The sequence below is a fragment of the Haliotis rufescens genome, unplaced genomic scaffold (assembly GCF_023055435.1).
Source record: "Haliotis rufescens isolate VD_foot unplaced genomic scaffold, xgHalRufe1.0.p SCAF_5, whole genome shotgun sequence".
Taxonomy (NCBI): Eukaryota; Metazoa; Mollusca; class Gastropoda; order Lepetellida; family Haliotidae; genus Haliotis; species Haliotis rufescens.
In genome coordinates, this window is record NW_025964223.1 from 60,314,656 (window position 1) to 60,336,431 (window position 21,776).

Genomic DNA, 21,776 nt, shown 5'->3' on the forward strand with positions numbered 1-21,776 from the left:
GGACACACACGGTATTGATTTGTAAATTGACATTTTGGCATGTTCATGTGTTGTTTTTTTTATGAAATCACGCATTTTCTGAAGTCAGTAGGGCAAATTAAACCATTTGAACACTTATAGGAGTCTTTTATCTGTTGCAAACCGAAATTGTTTCAGATTTGGTTAAAAACATAACTTTGCATTAAATCTTATTCAATGTCACAGGAACTTTTGTGGTATATATTGCACATTGTGTAGTATAGTTTACTTTAACATATAGATCATGACGAGGACAGAGCAAAGCGCGTTAAACCAAACTCACGATCATTGCTAGAGACCAGTGTAATACAGGATAATCATGCCTCGCTATTATATTTAAACTGATATTTGGTGTAGAAAGACATATTGGTTGCATCAACAAATTTGTTCACACCAATTTATTATAGAAACTGGTAGATTTGTAAATGTGCAAATGCAAGAGACCGTAGAACCTTTGCAATGTGCTCCTGTGGATACATTGAAAATGAATATCATTTCTTACTTGTGTGTAGCAAAAATGTATGTTCCCGATAACTATTATATTTACCCTACTCTATTTATGAAACGCCAACGCCAGAGATTAATCAGTCTCGACTCTGCCGAAACAGATTCCGTTTCGCGCAAGCGGCAAAATACAGGTGAAATTTATATGAATGGATTGCTGAAAACCATTGATGACACAAGTGTTCGGAAAAAGGGTAATCATTACCCGCTCTACAGTAGAACCCACCACTCACACAATTTGCTTGAAAAATAAGTGTTTGTTTGTTCCTAGCGCTTCACAGCAGCACACCTGCCATACAACAACGGTAGCCTGTGAACTATCAAGTCCCAACAGACGGTCCAATGACACGGTAGTGCGTTTACTGATTTTGTTGAAACTAAAACCATATATTAAGTTTGAATTACTACTGCTGCATGCAAGAGTAGAGATTGATTCTGTGTGTGTGGACGCGGGCGCATCAGTCCTCCAGCAGAAACATTACCCAGTTCAAGTAAATATAAAACATCAACATGAGGGAAGATAAGTCTCAATTATCTTCCGAAACAGATTGCATTGGTCTTAAAGGCAACTTAGTGGTGATATGATAATAAATAAACGCGACAAAATTATTTCCATTTTTTATAAGAAATCTCTGCCAAAAGCAGAGTCAATTGTACGATTCCGATAATATGACGAGCATGTATTTATGAATCACTATCAAATAGTGATGATTCAAGGTGTTCGCGAAAAGGTAAGCGTATCCTGTCACATCGGTGGCACCCGTCACAAATACATGCAAAGGCAAGTCAATTGCTCCTCTGAAAAAAAACACGGGAACATATGGTACAAGTTAAAGTAGAAAAATCATTCTTGTCACTGATGCGTCAAAATTGGAATTGTCTACCATAAAGGTTTTTGACAAATGTCTTTATACAATTCTGTTATCACAAAATATTGGAACTGGGATTACGTACGTTATGCTTTTCATGCAAATTAAGGAACTAAATATTGTGTAGTGTATGATAGCTGTTACACATTAACAGTTTGTACTGTGGGGCGATAGGCCACGTGCCATAAAAAATAATATAAGAAAATGAATATTCGAAATCACGATATTTCTTGTCATGAACATGCATATTTATTACCTTTAACATATGCGGCTACAGGGAGAGGCGGTCTCTCCTACGCCTCGTTAGCGTCGTCACTGATCACATCAGACCTGTTAGTGTCAAAACAGGGAGGGTTTCATTGTCACTGAAGAAAATATGAAGTTCGACGATGTCCTCGTGCATCTTGGAGAATTTGGCTGGTATCAAAAGAGATTGTACTTTTTAGTGTGCATACCATCCATGCTGAGTGCCTTGCAATCTCTTTCAGTTATATTTCAGTTGGATATACCCAGCCACAGGTATGTATTAAGCACTTTTATTCCAAAAACAGTGGGCGTACAAGAAATTATAAGAAAAATAAATAAACGACGAATGGGCGTTATTTATCGTACAATAAAACTCTGCAGGGAGAATAAACCATGGACGTAGGGTTTTATTATACGCTAAACTACGACCACGAGTCGTTTATTTCTTATATGAGATATCAACATTATGTACAGCCTCTTTAAGGATGATGATAAAATGTACAAGCTTTAAAAATATTTTCTCGTATTTTAATAACGACACCCTCATTAGAATCCGACCATGGCAATGTCAGACAGGTCGATTTTATGCACAGGTGGGTATTTCCCGCATATTCTCACAACCCTCACGTCGATTACCTGTACCTTTTCTCCTAATACCGATTGTCACATCTCTCCCGCTTTTGGATGCGATGGTTCGGCCATCGCATTTTTATGCGTTGCCCAACTACATCTATGGGGAACAATTCTCACTGTAGGCACTCCCCTCTCAAAAACAGCGTCGTCCAATATACGACGCCATCAAGCTGCGAGCTCATGTTCGAATCTCCAGAAATGACGTTATGATAGAACAGCCTTATTGTGAAACATATAGAGGATATTTCATGTCTCGATTGAAATTATATACTTTTTGTGTAGGTGTCTACCGGAAAATTAAATTATTTCACTACAAATGTAAAATCTTGAAACGTAGATTCTCCCAACCGAACACGCAGGTATGGTTCATCACCCATTGTATTTGCGACTTAAAAAGTAGTTCCGTGTTTGCATAATCTTAAACAATGTAAACAAAATTATCAAAAAATATTTAGGGTCACGAAAATAAATTCATTATCATACATTTAGATATGATTTTATACAAAATCAACTTTAACAAAAAATATTCTTGAAAACTAGAAGACCGATGTTGGAAGCGAAAGAATACATTATGGTCAAGTAACAAAAATGGCGCTTTGTCTCGATTGATGAGTAAAATGATAAATTTACAGTTTATAACGAAACGTTTTCGAGAGATAAAAAAAAAACACGTCAAGAAGTGATATTAACTCCAGAAATGACCATCTGCCAATATTTTGCCTTGCCAATGTGGAAAAAACCCGTCAAGGGTTTGTGTACGAACTTGACACTTACGATAAAGGGAGACAATATATTATTATTTGACGCCCTGCTGGTGGCGACAAAATGCATTGTTACAAGAACAGCAACACACTGCCCGTGATTTATACATGGAATGCTTATTGAGTGTCTATTGTAAATTTCGACATCAGATATACAACCACCCCTGCATGAGGCGTATATTCTATTAATGAATTCGAGATCATGCGCTGCCTGTCCACGTAATGTCCAACATCGTTCTGTCAATTACCATAACGTTCCGACTTTGACCTGCCTCTAACACAAGTAGTAGGGTAGCGGTAATTTTCCTTCATGTAAGTGAACAAGCATCACTATTCATCATATATAATTATAGCGAACGGAGAGAGGTCAGCAGGTAGCCCTATCTTTGTATCACCACTTATATCACAATAACTCAATACAAATCTGGATTTAAATGCTTGGGAAATGAATATTAAATTTTCCCACAAAACTTAAGCTCACTTTTTTATAAATTCAAAAACTAAAAATGTCAGCAAAACCTCAACACAAAGGAAACAGTGTTAGTGAATTGACAGTGATTGACACATGCTCATGACATCCGAATCTTACAATGGACTCTTATGAATTTATTATTATTATGGAATTTATTTTGTGGCTTTTAATTTACAGATCGCAATCAGGGCACCGTTCCACAAAGCGATCTTAGCGTTACGACCACGTAAGCCAGTGTTAAAGCATGGGACTTACGATCACCTTAGCGCTAAGATGGCTTTGTGGAACGGGGCCCTAGAAGCTTGTCGTACGCAGATATCGAGGCCGATTTGATATGAATAGAGTATTGCTGACTGGGAATCTGTATGGAAGAGTCGTTTCAAGAGTTTCCAATAGCAAACGGATCACCTCATATACAGTTTTATACTTATACAGGTGCTCGCTGGGACCGAATGACACCTATCAGGTGCAGGATGCGCATCACTCTTACCTATTCAACATGTCCATCCCCTGGGAGGCCGACAGAGACAAACAGGTGCTCTCCTCCTGCCAAATATACCAGCACCCTCAAAACGGCAGCCACTCCAACAACTCGACAACTCCGTGCAGCTCATGGGTGTTTGATCGCTCCACGTATGAATCAACGCTGACGGAAGAGGTAGAGTTACGGTGTTTTTCGTATATTCTGTCGTCTCACTGGTTTTTACGTGCCTTATATGTTGTCTATCAATAATAAATGATAGAGAAATTGATAGAGACTCAAGAGTTACAGAGCAGACTATTTCCATGCCTCGTAGAAGTTGAAGCCATAACAATTAAAACTTGTGAGTGAGTTGGGTTTAATGCCGTTTTTAACAATATTCCAGTTATATCACGGCATGTCAGCTTAATGTGGGAGGAAAGCCCGAAGCAGGTGTAAGACGTTTACCACGTCCGTGAAACCCACCAGCACAGGTATGGTGCTGACAAAACAAGAAACATAATCGGGGCAAAGCGGGATTCGAACCCCCTAACATAGGTTTTTGGCGGGCCTAAGGGACGCAACTCTGCACAGCGAATTTCGGCGCCTTAGACGACTGCGCCACCCGTGCCCACAGAGACCCAAGAACATATGCATTCAAGGCTATATACTCTCTGCACACATTATTTTGAGGCTAGTTCTTGCTCCTTCCAAGATAAAGTAATCTGTTCATTGTGCTAACTTTTGTTAATTTTGTGCAGCGATGTCATCAGATGTTGGATGACATTTCTTAATGTGAGCAGCAAAAGGGATCAGTATCTGGTTTTGGGATATTGCGCACATTTAGTTTCTCGGTACAACCGTTGTGAATCAGTTCCTTGCATCTTGTGGCATTAATCATCAGGGATGTAATTACCCCTTTGCCAACCCGTGAAGATCCGGGGAAGGATAAGACTTCAGCATCCCATGCTTGCCGTAAAACGCGACTATGCTTGTCGTAAGAGGCGACTATGTAATCTATACATTTCATCGTATCCCAATTGTGTGGATCGATGCTCATGATGTCAATCACTGGATTGTCTGGTCCAGACTCGATTATTTACAGACCGCCGTCATATGGCTGGAATATTGCTGAGTGCGGCGTTAAACAACAAACAAACAAACAAACAAACATCCCTTTGCCATGATATGAACCCTCAAAAGCATATCTTAAAAAGTGCCATGGTTGGGCACACACGTCATTGAAGAAAATGCCAATGCCTTTGCCAGAGTTGGGTTCATTAGGCGAATCATGTGTGTATGTGTGTGTATGTGTGTGTCTGTGTGTGTGTAGCTGTTGTACTAGCCTGGACCCACGCCGATTATATAAACTAATGTCCAAAAGAAACGATACCACAAATTTTTCTAAATATGCTATTATGAAGAGTTAATTTTCGTCTGAAAAGGTACTTTTGCGTATCCTACGTTCCAAACCAAACGTTTTCGGTCGATAAAACCGGGAACATTTGATCAATTGAGAAAAAAGCGTGCTATTTGCCAAAATGACGTTCCGTCCCGTAACACGGAATGCACGTGCATATCTTCTGTATAAAACTGCTGACCCGACACGTTGGGATCACAGCAACAAAAAGCACACAAAAGAAATGCCACGTTTGACAGCGATTGAGAGAGAGAGCCGTAAGAATGCTCCAACAGGGAGCTACGCACCGCGACGTCGCCAGAAGGTTAGGATGCGCGCGCATAACCGTCACCAGGTTAATGCAGCGGTTGCGTCAAACAGTTCGGACAGCAGACAGGCCGAGAACCGGGTGACCACGCCTATTGAAGACCGCCACATCCGGGTACTTCACCTTCGGAACCGCTTCGTAACGGCGACGTTAACGGCACGGACGGCACTGGGACACGTGATAAGTCGACAAACCGTGTACAGGAGACTGTGGGCACATGGTATCCGAGCACTTCGCCCCTACCGCGGAGCGATCCTGACACCTCAACACCGACTCAACAGACGGATATGGGCCAGGCGACTTCGACGGTGGCAACGGTGGAACTGGGCAAGTGTCATGTTTTCTGACGAAAGCAGATTTTGCATCTTCAGGAACGACGGCCGGCAGCGTGTGTACCGAAGAGTAGGTGAACGTTTGGCACCGAACTGCATCCATCAAGTCAGGCCATATGGAGGCGGAGGTTTAATGGTTTGGGGTGGAATCTGCGGTGACGTCAAAACGAGACTCGTCGTTATTCGAGGAAACCTGAATGCGCAGCGTTATCGTGATGACATCTTACAACCAGTTGTGGTGCCATTCATCCAACAACAGCCAAATGGTATCATTTTCCAGCACGATAATGCGAGGCCTCACACGGAAAGGCTGACCCAGAACCTCCTAGCAAACGCCAACATTCACGTTTTACCATGGCCGGCTTGTTCACCGGACATGAACCCAATCGAACACATGTGGGACATTTTCGGCCGCAAAGTCAGGAATCGCCCTGTGCCTCCAGTTAGCCTCCAGGAATTGGAACAATGCTTCCTCCATGAATGGCAACGCAACCGAGCCCCCCCCCCCCCCCCCCCCCCCCCGCCAACTGGCGTCATCAGCCCGTAGGCGTGTACTAGCGTGTATTGACGCTCACGGTGGACATACCCGGTACTAACGTGACTTTGAGACGTGTGTTGTGATATTTTCCACACTTGACTCATCAACTGTGTTCAAATGAAATTTTCATTTTGGACCCCCCGCGTCTTTACATGTCTGTCCTCATGATTGTAAAGGATTGATTACAATGAATGTTTGTACACGTGCTGTGAAAACATTACTCACAAGTCATATACCAATTTCAAATGTCTGTATCGTTTATTTGTTTTTGTAATGTCCTTTTTAAACACGTGGTATCGTTTCTTTTGGACATTAGTTTAGTTCGAGACTACTGAGATACCACCCACAATTTTAAATGGATACCTCACTCAGATACATTATGCTGACTCCGAGCCGACCAGTTCTTGCGAAGGGTAACAAAAGTACAATCATAGAATATATTTTCGGTAAGACGCCCCCAACGGATCGAAACACTGACCTTCTGCTCTCTGAGCAGCGCTCTATCCGATACACCACGGAGGCGGTGGCTCCTTAACCGACACTCGCTCATTCAATAAGGGGTATTCTTTCTCTTATCTCTTTCTCGTGAACGTAAATGGCAGCAACATACTCACGAGTCATTGTTTAGCTGCGGTAATGACGTCAAATGCCTTACTGAAAGAGCCTGACTGGAAGAAACTAATGAGATGTTAGAGACATTTTAGGAATACATGACATTCTGCTGGACATGAGTTATGCGTTCTTACACATACGTTAACATTTAAAGGAATATGTATATTAACAGAAATCATACACGTAGGCGTTACATAACATATTTATTTAGTAGATAAATTGTTTTCAATTAGTGGCTTTCACGCGTAGATTTGATACATGTAAATTCCGGTCTAAACCGAACGCGATAGCGTGAAGTTTCGAATTGGAAAAATGGACATGTATCGAATTCGGAATTAAATTGAAAAGAGAGATGGTTTATCTCCAGACAACCATAACGTAATGACAAAACAAAAGCGAACTCTTTGGTAAAAGAGGAATCATGTGGACTCGGTTTGGTCTAATATTTCATTACGTTGAATTGGCTCGTTTCGGAATAAGTGAAGATTGATTTCGATCCGCAGATATGTTTGCATGCATATACCAAAAACATAATTTTCACGAAAAGACCTGAACCATTCCAATACAATATACATTGTACATCGTCAACATCATAAAATTACCAGTCTCCATGAACCGACGAAACAGATTCCACTGGCACAAGTGGCAAAACAGCTGCGTAAAACATGTAAATATGGAGCACTGAAAACATCAGTGACGAACATCAGGTGTTCGCTGAAAGACACATTGATAGTCTGTAAGCATTATTACAACTGTCATCCACAGAGAAAATGAAGCTAACCTTGCAACGTTTAGTTCCAAAGTATACACAAATATTACGACGTCATTGTGTTTTACAGACAGGATGTCCAAACTATATGACGTCACAGTACTAGCCTTACTGATGATTCTGAATTAGACAATACACTCTCAGTCGTTGTTCATCGGGATTTCCCCAAATGAAATATATTACAACATTTTCTTTGTGTGACCTAGGAAAAGAAGAACAGTATTAGCAACGTTTATGACGTAGGGTCAGAATGTACAATTATGTGAAAGAAGTGCTTCTAAATATTTTGTTTTTCTCGATTAGGCAAAAAGATGATCCAACATACATTTGACACCGCTGGCGGACCAATCAGAATGCAGGATGCTAAAATGTCATGGTAGAATAAAATTTGCAGAAAAAAAGCTTTCATGAGTGAGGTGTCATATATAGACTTATTTCAACTATATCCGTCCCTCTAGTATTTACCCGTGAAGATTCCGGGGTAGAATAGGTCTTCAGCAACCAATACTTGCCGTAAAAGGCGACTATGCTAGTCTTAAAAGGCGACTAACGGGATCGGGTGGTCAGGCTCGCTGACTTGGTTGATACATGTCATCAATCCCAATTGCGTGGATTGATGCTCATGATGTCAATCACTGGATTGTCTGGTCCAGACTCGATTATTTCACAGACCGTCGTCATATAGCTGGAATAGTGCTGAGTGCGGCGTTAAACAACAAACAAACAAACATGTACCATTCTTTACCCAATCAGTTCAACATAGTGTGTGAAGACCGTGCTCTGCGGTCCCATACAAACATGGCGGGCTTCGCTGGACAACTGGTGGGGGCGTTTCTCATGGGACTTCTGTCAGACATGTGAGTTTTGTAGACTTGTGAGGGAGTTAGTGCTGTTGAAGCTGCAGACTCCATTATTTACAGGTCGCTGTCATCTAGTTGTAATATTGCTGAATCTGGTCTTAAAAACAAATTAAGCAAAATATGAAGCTGTGGTCGAAAATATATTCTACCAATATCACCTCTGTAAATAATGGTATTTTGACATGACAATACACAAAATCACAGCACGAGACCAACGATGCCCGTTATTTCTGTATCATATAATTGTCATGTGAAAACTGGTGCTTGAAAACAATACTGAAGTGTCGAATGACATGATGATCGGGTTGTTACGAGACCCGTGAAGATCCGGGGTGGAATAGGTCTTCAGCAACCCATGCTTGCCGTAAAAGGCGGCTATGCTTGTCGTAGGAGGCCACTAACGGGATCGGGTGGTCAGACTCACTAACTTGGTTGATGCGTGTCATTGTATCCCAATTTCGTAGATCGATGCTCATGATGTCAATCACTTGATTGTCTGGGCCAGACTAGGTTATTTACAGACCGCCGTCATATAGCTGGAATATTGCTGAGTGCGGCGTTAAACAACAAACCAACAAACAAATTGTGCTACCTGGCTGATTTAGACTAACATCTAGTCTCTGAAATGAACATATCGTTCAGAAAAAAACAGTTCTTCAGTTATCTTAATAAAAACATAGTAAAATACTGCAGTGATCTAGACTTGCCAAACATTATAGACTTGCATGGGCTGTATTTGATATATTTGTATCAGGGTCTGTAAGACAGACTATGGCTTATTGTGTGTCGTCGAAAGTTGTTGATCATGCTGGGTTTGTTCTCACGACGAGTTGATTGCTTGTAGATCGCCGTGATATAGCTGGAATATTGATAATTGTGACAAGGAACTTCAATTCAGTCACTCACTCATGCAAGTGCTCATCGTAAATAGGCATATTCGAACGGTATGACTTAGTTGGTGGATGAATACCAAAGCATGCTTCTTATGCAAGTCCACGGCTTCCCGAGGCAAGGGAGATAACTGACTATAAAAATCCAGTTTCCACCCTTGTCGAACTAGGCTGGAATTCGGTCCAAGCGCCACCAGTGGCTGGTGCGAGTTTTGTCCCCTTCATGTCCCAACAATCAGATTCCAACACTGATATCACTGCATTTCTTTCAAACAAAATGGCGATAATCAAGACCTTCATCGAATAAAACGGGTCTTACTTGGCAAATTGCATCAAATCACGTGAGCACCTCGATTAAAAACATGAAAAGGTTTAGAAAATATCTGTTGACGCTAAGTTGATGGAACACATGATTTGCAAATCCTGCAATCGACCGAAATCTGCACAGACTCGTTAGTCCAGCCAAATAATTACTTCATAATTCCAGCCTAGTTCAGCAAGCTCGGAAACTGGACTTTTATCGTCAGTTACCTCCCTTGCCCCGGGAAGATGGTAAGTCCACAGATGTAAGAACGTATTTGTAAATACGGATATATGAAGCCAGTCCATGAGAGTAAACTAACGGGCAAAAGAAAGCATTCACTTGGAAAACTGGAAATAATTACAAACTTAAGGTTATGAAAACTTTACTAGGCTGAAAGCAGTGGCCGCAACACTGCAAACTTAAGGTCCAAACACAACTATGATATCGGTATGAAACACATCACCATCAAATAACCACTTCTTGTTTGTTTCATCCCAGCCATCACCGGACGAGTCCTTCAGTGTTTTAATTCAGCTAATATTTTTGTTCTATTTATGTTTCTTTACAGATTCGGTCGCCGCCCTCTGTTTTTATTCAATTTAATTATGGAGGCTGTTCTTGGTATCGGTACTGCCTTCGCCCCGAACGTGTATGCGTTTATGGTGTTTAGAGCGCTGGGAAACATGTGCAGGATAGCTTCCTTCACCTGTGCGTTTGTCCTGGGTAAGTATTATAGTCCTGTCTAGTTACTTCAATACAGGGCGGTCGGGTAGCCTAGTGGTTAAAGCGTTCGCTCGTCACGCCAAAGACCCGGGTTCGAATCCCGACATGGGTACAATGTGTGAAGCCCATTTCTGGTGTCCCCCGCCGTGATATTGCTGGAATATTGCTAAAAGCGGCGTAAAACCATACTCACTCACTCACTACTTCAATACAGCAGTATACATAGCAGATATTGTTGTTGTCTAACGCCGCACTCAGCAATATTTAAGCTATATGACGACAGTGTGTAAATAACCGAGTCTGGACCAGACAATCCAGTGATTGACATCATGAGTTTGCAAAATCTTAAAAAAATATAAACGAAAGTAATAGAAAAATTTTGAGGTCACTATATTTCATTACCATACATTTGGATATGATAATATACAAAACCATCATGAAATGATATTCTTGAAAGCTACGAGACCGCTGTTGGAAGCGATGGAATACACGCTGTTCAAGTAACAAAATGGCGCTTTGCGAAACGAATTGACAAGTTAAATGAGAAATTTACAGTTTATAACAAAAAATTTTCAAGAGAATAACAAACGGCATGAAGAGATATTAACTCCAGATAATACCATCTGTCGTTATCTTTCCTTGTAAATGTGGAACTAACGTAAAAAGGAAGTCAACAGTTTGTGTACGGGCCAGACACCTACGATAAAGGGAGACAATCTGCGGGGAAGTAACTCTTGTAGGACAACACCGTCAAAGTGATATGTTCACTGCAATGAAAATATCACTGTTCTCAAAAACTGAAAAAAACTCAGTCTTTTTCAATGAAGAAAATAATAAAAACATGTTCTTGTTCTTATTCTTCAAGCCATGGAGCTAACAGGACCATCGAAGAGAGTGTTCGTCGGAATTGTCATAGAGATATACTGGTGCATGGGGCTGTTTACCTTGGGTCTTATCGCCTACTTTGTCCGACACTGGCAAACCCTACAGCTGATCGCCGCTGCTCCAACAACCCTCTACTTCCTCTTTTACTGGTAAGTTCTCCGAACTGGTATTTCTGAATTCATGCTCACGCTACAATTAGCCATGTAAAAATAATCGAAAGGGATTAATTTATAGAACAGTTACTTCTGAAGGATTTTGGACACCTTTTTTGTTGGTTTTGTTGTTTAACGCCGCACGCAGCAATATTCCAGCTATATGACGGCAGTCTGAAAATAATCGAATCTGGACCAGACAATCCAGTGATTGACATTATGAACATCGATCTACGCAGTTCGGATCGATGGCATGTATCAACCAAGTCAGCGAGCCTGAGCACCCGATCCCGTTAGTGGCCTCTTACGACAAGCATAGTCGCCTTTTACGGCAAGCATAGTCGCCTTTTACGGCAAGCATAGTCGCCTTTTACGACAAGCATAGTCGCCTTTTACGGCAAGCATAGTCGCCTTTTACGGCAAGCATAGGTTGCTGAAGACCTATTCTAACCCGGATCTTCACGGGTATTTTGGACCCCTACATGGGTGCAGTGGGAAGACCAGACGTACGCCCCAAGCAATCTGTTGCTGTTAAAACGTGAATAATTTCGATCGTGTCGTTAGGTTCGGTAGCTTCATTATCATCTTACACGGACGGTGTGGGGAGTTCCTCATAATGTCAACCACCTGTTTGACTGACCCAGACTTGATTATCTACAGTTTGCCCTGATATTGATGGGATATTTGCGTAAACTCTAGTGTAAAGCGGCAGACAGCTTGACATAAATCCCTTGGTTGACAAGCAGTATAATGGTTATTCTGATGCGGTATTATTTATAACGGATGTACAAGTGTACATACACCAACTTGTTCATGTTCTTCTTCATACATGACACGTTGTTCCAGGATAGTTCCCGAGTCTCCACGATGGCTGATATCACGTGGTCGCATACCGGAAGCCCAAGCAATCATACAGAAAGTGGCTTCAGTCAATGGCGTGAAACTACCAGAAGGAGTTTTGGAGAAGGTAACAGTGGACGACCAGGAGAAGTCCGTGAGGGTGACGCAGATGTTCACGACGCCGTACCTGCTGTTCATCACACTCATCATCTTCTACAACTGGTGAGACGTTGATTACAACTCCTCAAAGTCTAACCCTACATAACCCTACATCACCCCACATAACCCTACATAACCCCACATAACCCTACATAACCCCACATAACCCTACATATTTATGGGATTAATAGGCTCCACAAGAAAATGTTTGACTGAAGAACTGGACAAAATAGCCCAAACATAAGTAATGGGTATATTACGTCACTGACTGAAGATCAAGTAAGCTAATGCCAAGGCCTGCTTGTCCGGCGTCCGGCGTCATCTGAAAACATATTCTTCTCAGAAGCCTTGAGACCATTGAAGCTGAAACTTCACATGCGATGACAACTGAATTTCCATTAAAGATTTAAATCCGATCATCAATATTCAGCCATAGCAGCAACATTGGAAAAAGCCAAATTTGTTTGTTGAAAAGGTAATGACATCAGGGTTAGATTGTAGTGGGGTTCAACTCATGTACCGTTCTTTGCAATGTTCAATATTTGGATTTGGATTTGGCCATTGCCTCGGCCAATATGTGAAGGTTCTTATAGTGGCCCTACCATCGGAGAGGGATGAAGTAGCGAAAAAGAATTATCTCCCTGACGGAGTATATGTATGTCTACCACATCTTTACTCACGTGGATAATTATACTTCTGCTTTTTAATATTTGGGGGGGGGGGGGGGGGGGGGGGGGGGGGGGAGCCTAGTGGATAAAGCGTTTGCTCGTCACGCCGAAGACCCGGGTTCGATTCCCGACATGGGTACAATATGTGAAGCCCATTTCTGGTGCCCCCCCACCGTGATATTGCTTGAATATTGCTAAAAGCGGCGTAAAACCATACTCACTCACTCACTATTATTCGGGACTACGCTTGCCAACCTTGTGTAAATATAAATTGTCAACGCAAGAGAATAACCTTCCTAGATCTTCTGCCGAAACAGATCCTGCTGGGGTACCTCGCAGCTAGCAGAGTTACTGGTAATAAAATATTCCCTTCACAATATCACTCACTCACCCACAAGAGGTTAGATCTGTAAAATCATTTTCATTATCCCAGGTTTGTGGCCAGTGTGGTTTACTACGGACTCGGCCTGAACGTTCAAAATTTGAGCGGAGACATCTACGTCAACTTCACCATCGCCAACATCGTGGAGCTTGCGTCGTACATCATGTGTGTTACACTCCTGAACCGTCTCGGCAGGAAGTTCCTTCAGTGTGGCTGTATGCTCCTTGGCGGAATTGCCTGTGTCACTACAATGTTCCCGGTCATTTATGGAAACTCGTGTGAGTTCAAAGAGCTTATTTCTCATATTTCAACGACCGCTTCTGTGGTCTAGTGGTAGAGCGTCCGCCCGGAGAGCGGAAGGTCCGGGCTTCGATCCCCGGCCGCGTCATACCAAAAGACGTTCAAAGATGGTACTTGTTGTTACCCTGTCTGGCGTTCGGCATTAAGGGGCTAAAACAAGGACTGGTCGGCTTGGAGTCAGTATACTGTGTCTGAGTGGGGTATTCATGTTAAACTACGGCATGGTATCTCAGTGGGCTAGCACTATAAATCAGGATCAGTCCGGACTAGTACAAGCAGCCACACACACACACACTTGCATGCACGTCGCTATATAAGTGCAATAATCTTGGACGCGACCTTAAAACCAATTTCACCTCACCTCACCTCATTTTTCAACAGTTAGCTGGATTAAAATCCTTTGAGTGGTCCGAATTTTCGTTTCGTTTGTTTCAGCAAAAACACATCACAAAGTCGTTCTCGTTTCAGCACTAGACTGGGTGACAGTCGCGCTATCCATGGTCGGTAAGTTCGGAGCATCTGGAGCGTTCGCCATTGTGTTCGTATACACAGCCGAGCTGTTCCCTACTGTAGTGCGAAACTCTGGAGTGGGGGTCAGCTCCTTCTTTGCCAGGATCGGAGGGATGGTCTCCCCTTACATTGCAGATTTGGTAAGATCTCTGCATGAATCCGCTTATATATACCCTCGATACAGTAGTATTATAGATGCAGGCAACTGATTAACGAGCATACTAATCTCGGATATGTAAATCTCGCCTCTTCGTTTTGGCATGTAACGTGGTGTTTCATCATCAACAACGCGTTATTTAAAATGAGACCCGTGAAGATCCGAGGTAGAATAAGTCTTCAGCAACCCTTGCTTGCCGTAAAAGGAGACTATGCTTGTCGTAAGAGGCGACTAACGGGATCGGGTGGTCTGGCTCGCTGACTTGGTTGATGCATGTCATCGATCCCAAATACGTAGATCGATGCTCATGATATTAATCACTGGATTGTCCCGCTGCCCAGATTCGATTATTTACAGACCGCCGTCATAAAGCTGGAATATTGCTGAGTGTGGCGATAAACAACCAACCAACCAAATGAGTCTAAAGATTAACGTGTTTGAATCTATAGGGCGTACTAGTTGGCGGTGACCTGAAGGTGGCACTGCCTCTCATCGTGTTCGGAGGTCTGTCCATTGTCGCGGGTCTGCTGACACTTTTCCTGCCAGAGACGCTGAAAAGGAGACTTCCTGAAACCATAGAGGACGCCAAGAACATGCGAAAGTGAGCTGAAAAAATATATTGTATTCATTTGACCCTACCGTGAGGTGTACACGAAACAGTAAACTCAGATCTTAGTTGAAATTCGACAGATCCTATGCGGAGTATTGTAAAATTAAAGACCAGAGAATAATAAGTCTATCTTATCTGCCGATATCATAGGGCGTAAAAGGCAAAATAGTAATGCAAATGAATGGATCATCGAAAATCACTGATGACACCAGGTGTTCGCGAAAAGGGTAGGCATGTCCTGCTCTACCGGTAGAACCCTCCGCTAACACCCTTTTCATAAAAAAAGTCAAATTAAACAAGGGTTAATCATGGAATAGATCGAATGGAATAAAAGGAATAGAATATTGTAATTTGTATGACTAGTAATTTACTTGGCTTTTGATTATTTGGCAAAATAACTTACTGTTGGCATGAGTCGAGCATTCGTGATAATACCTTCTGAGATCGATTCATTTATACATCTGCGCAAAGGTTCAGTACCACTAATAATTTTATAAATGTCTTATCTTTACATTGACAGTGAATCGTTTACTTTGTATAGATGAAAGATGACAAAAGTGAATATGTAGCATGTTCATTTGCATCGACACCTCAATAAAAAGTTAACTGACCAGTATTTTACATTTTATTGATTTTTAAAAACATATTACATTTTTAATAAGTTTTCACTCAATCTATTAACTTAAGTAATATTTAGCCAATACAACGTAAACGATTCAGTCAATATTTAGATAAGACATTTAAAATATTATGGGTAATTTTGCACAAGTGTATATATGAATAAATACAACCAAGAAACCAATATTGTATTCTTTACTACATCAAAAATCGAAATGCAATATAGTATGAAGTAGTTCTTATGATCGCTTTGTAACAACCTGATAACTAAATATTGTTTCTCAAGTTGATTTGGATTTAATTTACCCAATGCGTTACCTTGGTTTCGCAATAGATCTGTCATACAAGCCGACAATTTTCCATGTGCGTAAATATAAGCGATAAACCCCTTTCCATATTCACACGACGTATCTGCAAAAAGCAGAGTCGATTGTACGATTCCGACTATATCATGAGTATGTGTTTATGAATCACTACAAAATAGTGATGATACCAGGTGTTCGCGAAAAGCTGAGCGTATGCTGCCCACCAATGGCACCCGTCACAAACGCATGCAAAGGCAAGTCAATTGTTCACAAGAAAAAAACCGAGAACATATGGTACAAGTCAAAATAGGAAACTGCATCGGACATTATCTAGATGTTTACCATAAAACCGTTTGAAAGCTTTCCTGAGGCCTTGAACGTTGTAACCTTGATCAACAACCTTTGAGCAAGTGTCGTATGACGCTCTTGGTAGAAAGATCATGCTCGACTGTACCTCAAAATTTGTGAATTGTGGACACTAAGGGCTGGAGCTGCAGGAATAAAGAATCTCAACCACAAATAGTAATATACTAATGGGAATAACATCTTTTCATCAATCTCCAAAAATAAATTCCGTTCTCAAGGTACTCACACAGAAAACAAAAACATGAAGAAAAGGTGAACCGAAATGTATTGGAACGGCCCATCCATGATTACCATCTAGGCTTCATGTACCTTAGACTGTACGGACACTTATACTTTGCTGCAGTTTGAAGCCCGTGGCTGGTGTCCTAACCGTGACCGGACTTGGTGCGTTGGTGGCGGCAGTGGTGTCCGGTGTGGATTCCTTTTTTGCTTGTGCCGTGTGTTCCCGTGTTTTATCGGATGGGTGGTTGACTTGCCTGTGCGTGTGTTTGTGGAGTGTGCGGGACCTGGTGTCGTCACTGATGGATGGGGATTCATAAGCACACGCTAGTGGTATGCTCTGGGTCGTGCAGTGGACTCTGCTTCTCGTGGAGATTTCCTGTCGTTGTGGAGGGGGTTTGCCGCTTTTATTTGTATGCTGCTAACAGTGGCGTATAGGAAACAGTCTCACTCATTCACGTATAGTGTTGCTCGTTTGGATATTATTGTCAATCACAATATATTTATGTGTTCCTCAGCTGGAAAAAAATACAGATTCTATGTTGCCTTATTTTCAGTTCAAGCAGAAAGGCGAACTACCCAATGGGCCAAACCAGCCAGCAATCAGACATCTCCAGTGTTAAACTGGAAAATTTCAAGTCTACAGCCCTAAACAAATTTTAGAAATGGCGATTTGTTTTACAATATAATAATAACCATTATAATCAGCATGGGCCGCTCTGGGGGTGAATTTCCAAGGATCGCGTGTAATACCTTTGGACGAATATGTTTAAAAGTGGTATTACCACTGTTTCGAGTGGGGTTTGGCTTTGGTGTGGTTGAATTTTAGATATGTCGTTTTCGACAGTAATACGGTTTTTAGACAGACAGACATTTATTTAGTACTAAGGCCACGTGGTACATGTTGAAAGTAAAGTTTCATTTCCTTATTTTCCTTTATTTAGTTACGACATATATATGGTATGCAAACGTGTTCTGTCAGATTATGTTATGTTGTAGAGGAATGTAACACGCTGACATGTGCAGCACACGTGGGAAATCTCCATTCTGGACACCCCATACCGTTTGTCCTTGTCTGTCTCCCAGACCCTTGAGAATAAATTAAGAACAAAATTCAAAACTAGAATGATTTCGCAAGTCTAGATTGCCTCAGCTCTGAGTTAATCGTTGTGGGCTCTATTTGGATTTATATTTTATATTTTGTACATATGAATATGTTAGTGAGATGACTTTATTTCTGAGACAAGTTTTTAGTCAACGTTTGCCCTGGTAATTGGGCAGGTTATACACTGTTTGGGGTAGAATTCCAGCCATTTCATAACAATGTCACCATGAATAGACTTCACACATTGTACCCTACCCATATGGAGAATCTGTTCGTGTTCGCCCAAACGAGAAGACGCATCAACCATTAGACTAGTCAACAATCTTGTTTGTCCAAGAGTTTCCTGGAATTGTGATGGTAGGGAGGGGTGGCCAGTGCTTCTTGTTTGTTACCCTCACCTAGGCTTTTGCTGATAACCACCGGGTGTCTATTCTAGACTTGATCATGTTCCCCCTTAACGTTAACAAAACGTATAAGGGCCCAAAGAATCTTTTTTACTGCTTATCCGAAGTATATCATATTTCGAAATATTAATGTATATTGTATATGTATTTATTCCATGATAGCGTAATAAAACCAACGTACAATGTGTGTGATTATTGTTATACAAGTTTGACAAGAGGAGTGAGTGAGTGAGTGAGTGAGTTGGGTTTAACGTCGCTTTTAACAGTATTCCAGTCATATCACGGCGTGTCAGCTTAATGTAGGAGGAAAGCCCGAAGTGATGCATGTGTCAGACGTTTACCGCTTCGGTGAAACCCACGAGCACGGTAATGGTGCTGACAAACCTAGAAACATAATCGGGGCGAACCAGGATTCGAACCGACAATCATAGGTTTTTGGAGTGCCCAGGGGACGCAACTCTGCACAGCGAATCGCGGCGCTTGAGACGAAAGGGCCCCCCGTGCCCCCTTGACAAGAGGAAGTGAAATAAATACTAAGGGCATTGTTGGATTTATATGCCAGCACTGTTATATATTCATTATGTCATGTTTATAATTCTATGAGTGACATTTACCTTTGAATTTCTGAATTGAAGTATTTTCACTTTCCCTCGTGCTTTTTTATTGATGAAGAAAAATACTCATCGATAAACGTCAAAAGTTGGAAGAAGATTTGCCTTTTAAATAAACTACACTGCATTTCTACTGCACAATGGTATTCAATCAGTACGAACAGGTTAACGAAAAAGGATCATACTAAAATATATTGCCTAAATGTGTATTTAAGAGGATTCGCAAATGATATACATGAAATACAAAATTTACATAATTAATATCTGTTTCCAAACTGAGAATTTAATTTTTTCGATAAAATAAAAGCGACAACAAACTTTTTCCATAATCATTCAAATCTCTACTAGAAGCAGAGCATTGTACGATTCTGACTTTAATTGTGAATCCCTATCGAATAGTGATGATTCCAGGTGTTCTAGAACAGGTGAAGACAACCATCCCTGGTGATCACAGTCCTTTCCCGGGGCCCTACCGCCTCTAGTGTAGTGGATAGAGCGTCTGTAAGGTCAAGGACGTATATAGGTCTATATACGTCTCTGGTCATGCAGGAGAGCGGAAGGTACCACCTCTAGAGTAGTGGATAGAGCGTCTGTAAGGACAAGGACGTATATAGGTCTATATACGTCTCTGGTCATGCAGGAGAGCGGAAGGTACCACCTCTAGAGTAGTGGATAGAGCGTCTGTAAGGTCAAGGACGTATATAGGTCTATATACGTCTCTGGTCATGCAGGAGAGCGGAAGGTACCACCTCTAGAGTAGTGGATAGAGCGTCTGTAAGGACAAGGACGTATATAGGTCTATATACGTCTCTGGTCATGCAGGAGAGCGGAAGGTACCACCTCTAGAGTAGTGGATAGAGCGTCTGTAAGGACAAGGACGTATATAGATCAAAATACGTCTCTGGGCCCCGTTCCACAAAGCGATCTTAGCGCTAAGTCGGTCGTAACTCCCATTCTCTAACACTGACTTACAACAGTCGTAGCTAAGATTGCTTTGTGGAACGGGGCCCTGGTCGGGAGAGCGGAAGGTCGGTGGTTCGCGTCATACTTAAATACGAAAACAGGTGATACTTCCTGCTACCCTGCCTGACGTTCGGCATTAAGGGGATAAACAAGGACAAGTCGTCTCGGAGTCAGTCTACAGTGTGTGAGTGGGGTATCCATGTGGAACTAAGGCATGGTATCTCAGTACAAGCTACCACACACACAAAATGCCGATATCCTGTTTACGACGGAGCACACTAGTTTAACATGGCATTTTTGTCTATATTGAAGCATTGTAGGTGAGGTGAGGTGAGGTGAAATGGGGTTTAACGTTGCGTCCAAGATTATTGCACTTATATAGCGACGTGCATGTACGTGTGTGTGTGTACTAGTCCGGACTGATGCCGATTTATAGTGCTAGTTCACTGTGATACCATGCCACAGTTTAACATGAATACCCCACTCAGACACAGTATACAGACAGGGTAACAACAAGTACCATCTTTTAACGTCTTTTGGTATGACGCGGCCGGAGATCGAACCCCGGACCTTCCGCTCTCAGGGCGGACGCTCTGCCACTAGACCACAGAGGCGGTCTGGGGGCATTGTAATATTGACATCCACAATGATCCCCCGTACAGTGTACTACAACCAGTGTGATGTTATCTAACAACGACAGGTTGGTGGGAAACACGACAGGGCAATGAGACATGACCCCGATCTTCACTTACGGTAGCGTCTGATAATAGGACAGGGTGTGTTCCCACTTGGGTATAAGTGTTGTTTTTATCAATTACGGGTGAAACTCGGCTTTCTTATATTTAGCATTTTGGGGGACTGTGACTCTCCAAATCGAATTTGTCTTTTTTACGACTATTCATTTATGTCTGGTTTATTTGTGAAATATATATATATAATCAGGTGCCATCAGTGATGAGCGAGTGTTATTTCATCATTGATGTGGGTTATTTTAAAGTTTTACAAATTACAGGTTTAAAGACCCCCGTGATGCAGCTGCTGGTGTAATAATAGAAAGAATGTTATTTAAAGGGGGACTTTCCTCCACGTCCTGTTGCTGATTTTATGCCAAGGACTAGACATTGTAATGAAACCCATGTGGAACTCGAGACCCGGTCTCTATGTACATTGGGTAATCGTGGACTTTCAACCAGCAGACCGATACACTGGGGTTTTAGGTACTTGGGTCAAATTTGCTAGAGCTGCCAAATTGTCAGAACCTAGTTCCCTTTAAAAACAATGTTCACTCATTATTATAGTTATTAGTCATAGTACTGTATCGAGCCCATTCCCAATAATACCAAACAACTGACCCCCTGGGCTCATGGTTGATATATAACCTCCACTGACTGCTCGCGTCTGTCATTTGAATGAATGTTCAAATACTTGAACGTTATCCGTGACATGACCTGGACACGTAGGTCGACCATGATAACAAACAGACGGTCCTATATCAAAAGACGCGATCAGTGGCGTGGTCCGTTATCTAGCTGAAATGTATTATTTAAAGGCAACTTCTCGCCACCCACTGAACTATTGCCAGTATCTCTGCTTGGACAAGGTGAACGTGATCAAATTGTTGACAACGGTCATTTGAGTGAGAACTGTATGCACTGAGGATGAAGTTTGATGATATTCTGATCCACGTGGGAGAGTTTGGATCGTACCAAAGGCGCATGTACGTCCTCGTGTGTATTCCCGCCATATTTACAGCTATTCAGACCATGGTTCCTGTCTTTATCCTGGATATTCCAAAACACAGGTA

The 21,776-nt window shown here is 41.8% G+C and overlaps 1 protein-coding gene across 1 annotated transcript; it reads left to right on the plus strand.

The window, feature by feature from the left end:
- The first annotated feature begins 1,744 nt into the window (after positions 1-1,744).
- Positions 1,745-18,570, plus strand: LOC124140366 (organic cation transporter protein-like). The gene is made up of 10 exons (XM_048384092.1): positions 1,745-1,910; positions 3,939-4,161; positions 8,695-8,798; positions 10,564-10,718; positions 11,584-11,752; positions 12,602-12,817; positions 13,856-14,082; positions 14,573-14,754; positions 15,221-15,372; positions 17,447-18,570. The coding sequence occupies exons 1-10, from the start codon at positions 1,768-1,770 to the stop codon at positions 17,550-17,552; spliced, it is 1,677 nt and encodes a 558-aa protein (XP_048240049.1). The 5' UTR covers positions 1,745-1,767; the 3' UTR covers positions 17,553-18,570.
- The last annotated feature ends 3,206 nt before the right edge of the window (positions 18,571-21,776 follow it).

Bases quoted from the DNA above. Each gene is read 5' to 3' on its own strand.
- LOC124140366 (XM_048384092.1), top strand. From the start codon at position 1,768: ATGAAGTTCGACGATGTCCTCGTGCATCTTGGAGAATTTGGCTGGTAT. The intron at 11,753-12,601 runs GTAAGTTCTCCG...ACGTTGTTCCAG, and splicing joins CTCTACTTCCTCTTTTACTG to GATAGTTCCCGAGTCTCCAC. The intron at 12,818-13,855 runs GTGAGACGTTGA...TCATTATCCCAG, and splicing joins CTCATCATCTTCTACAACTG to GTTTGTGGCCAGTGTGGTTT.